At 54.6% G+C, this 5,765-nt stretch overlaps 1 protein-coding gene across 3 annotated transcripts in view; it reads right to left on the reverse strand.

The window, feature by feature from the left end:
• FAM133B (family with sequence similarity 133 member B) overlaps positions 1-3,568 on the reverse strand; it is a 21,974-nt gene extending 18,406 nt beyond the window's left edge. The window contains exon 1 of one of the 3 annotated variants that reach the window (XM_056518354.1): positions 3,467-3,568. In XM_056518354.1, coding sequence (XP_056374329.1) covers positions 3,467-3,490 — 24 coding nt within the window. In that variant the 5' untranslated portion in view covers positions 3,491-3,568. Of the gene's footprint in view, positions 1-3,400 lie in introns of all 3 variants that reach the window. The other 2 variants (XM_056518355.1, XM_056518353.1) reach the window with 2 other exon arrangements.
• Between the last annotated feature and the right edge of the window lie 2,197 nt (positions 3,569-5,765).

Raw genomic sequence — 5,765 nt, forward strand, 5'->3', positions numbered from 1 at the left:
AGCCCCCCCTATCAGTCATACACAACACAAGCCCCCCCTATCAGTCATACACAACACAGCCCCCCCTATCAGTCATACACAACACAGCCCCCCCTATCAGTCATACACAACACAGCCCCCCCTATCAGTCATACACAACACAGCCCCCCCCTATCAGTCATACACAACACAGCCCCCCCTATCAGTCATACACAACACAGCCCCCCCTATCAGTCATACACAACACAGCCCCCCCTATCAGTCATACACAACACAGCCCCCCCTATCAGTCATACACAACACAGCCCCCCCTATCAGTCATACACAACACAGCCCCCCCCCTATCAGTCATACACAACACAGCCCCCCCCTATCAGTCATACACAACACAGCCCCCCCTATCAGTCATACACAACACAGCCCCCCCTATCAGTCATACACACACAGCCCCCCCTATCAGTCATACACAACACAGCCCCCCCCTATCAGTCATACACAACACAGCCCCCCCTATCAGTCATACACAGCACAGCCCCCCCCTATCAGTCATACACAGCACAGCACAGCCCCCCCCCATCAGTCATACACAGCACAGCACAGCCCCCCCCATCAGTCATACACAGCACAGCCCCCCCCCATCAGTCATACACAGCACAGCCCCCCCCCATCAGTCATACACAGCACAGCCCCCCCCCCCATCAGTCATACACAGCACAGCCCCCCCCCATCAGTCATACACAGCACAGCCCCCCCCCCATCAGTCATACACAGCACAGCCCCCCCCCCATCAGTCATACACAGCACAGCCCCCCCCCCATCAGTCATACACAGCACAGCCCCCCCCCCATCAGTCATACACAGCACAGCCCCCCCCCCATCAGTCATACACAGCACAGCCCCCCCCCATCAGTCATACACAGCACAGCCCCCCCCATCAGTCATACACAGCACAGCCCCCCCCCCATCAGTCATACACAGCACAGCCCCCCCCATCAGTCATACACAGCACAGCCCCCCCAGTCATACACAGCACAGCCCCCCCCATCAGTCATACACAGCACAGCCCCCCCCCCATCAGTCATACACAGCACAGCCTCCCCCCCATCAGTCATACACAGCACAGCCCCCATCAGTCATACACAGCACAGCCCCCATCAGTCATACACAGCACAGCCCCCCCATCAGTCATACACAGCACAGCCCCCCCCCATCAGTCATACACAGCACAGCCCCCCCCCATCAGTCATACACAGCACAGCCCCCCATCAGTCATACACAGCACAGCCCCCCCCCATCAGTCATACACAGCACAGCCCCCCCCCCCATCAGTCATACACAGCACAGCACAGCCCCCCCCCATCAGTCATACACAGCACAGCCCCCCCATCAGTCATACACAGCACAGCCCCCCCATCAGTCATACACAGCACAGCCCCCCCCATCAGTCATACACAGCACAGCCCCCCCCCATCAGTCATACACAGCACAGCCCCCCCCATCAGTCATACACAGCACAGCCCCCCCCCCCATCAGTCATACACAACACAACACAGCACAGCCCCCCCCCATCAGTCATACACAACACAGCACAGCCCCCCCCCCCATCAGTCATACACAACACAGCACAGCGCCCCCCCCCCCATCAGTCATACACAACACAGCACAGCGCCCCCCCCCCCCCATCAGTCATACACAACACAGCACAGCGCCCCCCCCCCCATCAGTCATACACAACACAGCACAGCCCCCCCCCCCCCATCAGTCATACACAACACAGCACAGCGCCCCCCCCCCATCAGTCATACACAACACAGCACAGCGCCCCCCCCCCCCCCCCATCAGTCATACACAGCACAGCCCCCCCCCCCCCATCAGTCATACACAGCACAGCCCCCCCCCCCCCATCAGTCATACACAGCACAGCCCCCCCATCAGTCATACACAGCAAAGCCCCCCACCCCATCAGTCATACACAGCACAGCCCCCCCCCCCATCAGTCATACACAGCACAGCCCCCCCATCAGTCATACACAGCACAGCCCCCATCAGTCATACACAGCACAGCCCCCCCCCCCCATCAGTCATACACAGCACAGCCCCCCCCCCATCAGTCATACACAGCACAGCCCCCCCCCCCCCATCAGTCATACACAGCACAGCCCCCCCCCCCCATCAGTCATACACAGCACAGCCCCCCCCCATCAGTCATACACAGCACAGCCCCCCCCATCAGTCATACACAGCACAGCCCCCCCCATCAGTCATACACAGCACAGCCCCCCCCATCAGTCATACACAGCACAGCCCCCCCCATCAGTCATACACAGCACAGCCCCCCCCATCAGTCATACACAGCACAGCCCCCCCCATCAGTCATACACAGCACAGCCCCCCCATCAGTCATACACAGCACAGCCCCCCCCATCAGTCATACACAGCACAGCCCCCCCATCAGTCATACACAGCACAGCCCCCCCATCAGTCATACACAGCACAGCCCCCCCCATCAGTCATACACAGCACAGCCCCCCCCATCAGTCATACACAGCACAGCCCCCCCCATCAGTCATACACAGCACAGCCCCCCCCATCAGTCATACACAGCACAGCCCCCCCCATCAGTCATACACAGCACAGCCCCCCCCATCAGTCATACACAGCACAGCCCCCCCATCAGTCATACACAGCACAGCCCCCCCCATCAGTCATACACAGCACAGCCCCCCCCCATCAGTCATACACAGCACAGCCCCCCCCCCATCAGTCATACACAGCACAGCCCCCCCCCATCAGTCATACACAGCACAGCCCCCCCATCAGTCATACACAGCACAGACCCCCCATCAGTCATACACAGCACAGACCCCCCCATCAGTCATACACAGCACAGCCCCCCCCATCAGTCATACACAGCACAGCCCCCCCCCCCATCAGTCATACACAGCACAGCCCCCCCCATCAGTCATACACAGCACAGCCCCCCCCATCAGTCATACACAGTACAGCCCCCCCCATCAGTCATACACAGCACAGCCCCCCCCATCAGTCATACACAGCACAGCCCCCCCATCAGTCATACACAGCACAGCCCCCCCCCCATCAGTCATACACAGCACAGCCCCCCCATCAGTCATACACAGTACAGCCCCCCCCATCAGTCATACACAGTACAGCCCCCCCCCATCAGTCATACACAGCACAGCCCCCCCCATCAGTCATACACAGCACAGAGCCCCCCCCATCAGTCATACACAGCACAGCCCCCCCCCCCCCATCAGTCATACACAGCACAGCCCCCCCCCCATCAGTCATACACAGCACAGCCCCCCCATCAGTCATACACAGCACAGCCCCCCCCATCAGTCATACACAGCACAGCCCCCCCATCAGTCATACACAGCAGTTGGCCATGGCTACCTACATATAAGAGATGGATGCAGTAACGTGAGGGCCCCGGTGCATACACCGGCCCGAGCTCTGTACCTACCACCCGGTTATCCCGCTTCCCCATGATATTCCGAGCTCCCTTAGCTGTGACGTCTCCCGAGACCGAGGCCTCCGAGGCTGGAAAGCGCGGAGCCCTGAATAGTGAGCGGAGTCAGAACGAGACAGCGACACCTACAGGATAGGAGCGCTAATTACAGCCTGAGGAATTCATGGGGAAACCATTGTATAATCTGTATCCTGGATCCTTATTATGTATCAGTCTGACTAATGTATCTATCATTTATCTAGTATCTAATATTGTATTTCAGATCTCTCTCATGTCTGTGTATCTCTGATTTGTCTCTAATTAACAACCCATTATGGCACAGCCATAAGGACAAAACCAGGTTCATTTTTATGTTTACTTTTATTTTTTTTTTAACTCCTTGCCTTCTAAAATTCTTGGGGGAAATTTATCAAAGCTTGTGTAGAGGGAAAAGATGACCAGTTGCCCATAGCAACCAATCAGATTGCTGCTTTAATTTTTGAGAGGATGTTTCAAAAATGAAAGAAGCAATCTGATTGGTTGCTATCGGAAACTGGGCACTTTTTTTTTTATTATAAATCTCTCCCATAAGGTTTTTATTTTTCTATCCTAATGCAACTCTGCAATATTTATGTCACATGACCAAAGACAGTGTGTAGTCCCAGCCTTATTGATCTGTCTATAGACATTTTTATATTCTTATTGTATGCAAATGCTTCTTATTAAGGCTCTATAGAGCATTGTTTCCCAACCGGTGTGTCTTCAGCTGTTGGAAAACTACAACTCCCAGCATGCCCAGACAGCCTTCGGCTGTCTGGGCATGCTGGGAGTTGTAGTTTTGCAACAGCTGAAGACACACTGGTCTATAGACGACACCAGCATCCAACAAAACCACTAGAACTAGCTTTATTAGTCTATGGGCAATTGACAGTACTGGAGGAAGTGCATTGCCGCTGTCATCCATGACGCTGACGTCACTTTCCTGAGCCGCCAGCGTCTCTAGTAACGTCGGCTCACATAGATGACGTCACAGCTGCCAGGAGTTCTCTCGCTTCCAGGTCTTGGTAGGCGCAGAGTAGTGACGTCGTGGCTTCCAGACACCCGTTACCGGGTGAACGAGCTCAGCAGGAGGTGTGGGAGCGCGGGCCGACATTGACAGGGGCAGCTGTGAGGATTGTAGCTACAGGCATGTCTGTTATATGGAGTCTATGATGACTGCTTGTAGTGCACGGACCCCAGAGCTGGAATCATAGTGCAGCCTTATGTTTATTTTTTTTCCCACCATCCTATATTTTTTTTTCTGTCCCTGCCTATTGCCCATCTATCCCTAACCCCCTCCCTGCTTTTAATTTTTATTTTAACTATATTAAAAATGCCTTTTGTCTGCCTGGCAGTGTGCTCACTACCAGGCAGACTTCCCCAGCAGGCATGACGTCACTGATGCCTGCTGGGGGGGAGACTTCCGCCCTTAGTTCATCTACACAGGGTGCCTCCAGCTGTTTTATCACTACAACCCCCAGCTTGCCCTGACATCTATTGGCTGTCAGGGCATGCTGGGAGTTGTAGTATTGAAACAGCTGGAGGCACCCTGTGTAGATAAACTATTAGTTACATGCAGCGCTAGCCCGTCCCCTCCGTCTCCCTGAACCCCCCCCCCCCCGTGCCATACCCCGTTCCCTCCATCACAAACCCCCCCCCCCCCCACCCATTACACTTACTGCAGAGTCCGTCAGCGGGCGAGCAGGGACAGCGGCAGCGGCATTGTGCGGGAGGAGTGGCCGGGGAGCCAATGCGCTCACTCCCGGCCTGTCTGATTGACAGGCAGGGAGCGAGCGCAGGCTGAATGAAGAAGGACCGATGCCCGGCCGCATTGGTCCTTTTTCAGGTGTGACATCACGCCAGGCTGCAGCCGGCCACTAGGACGGAGACCCCTAGAGGCCGGTTTTCAAATGGAAATTAAACAATTTTAATTTAAAAAAAAATAATAAAAGTATACTAGAGATATGTTGTAGTACATAAGTACTACAACATATCAAAAAATAAAGTTGGTGACAGTGCCCATTTAACCTCCTTAACCCCTTAAGGACCGGGGTTTTTTCCATTTTTGCATTTTCGTTTTTTGCTCCTTGCCTTTAAAAAATCGTAACTCTTTCAATTTTGCACCTACAAATCCATATGATGGCTTATTTTTTGTGCCACCAATTCTACTGTGTAATGACGTCAGTCATTCTGCCCAAAAATCTACGGTGAAACAGAAAAAAAATCATTGTGCGACAAAATTAAAAAAAAAACGCCACTTTGTAACTTTTGGGGG

The sequence above is a fragment of the Hyla sarda genome, chromosome 5 (assembly GCF_029499605.1).
Source record: "Hyla sarda isolate aHylSar1 chromosome 5, aHylSar1.hap1, whole genome shotgun sequence".
In the NCBI taxonomy this organism is placed as follows: Eukaryota; Metazoa; Chordata; class Amphibia; order Anura; family Hylidae; genus Hyla; species Hyla sarda.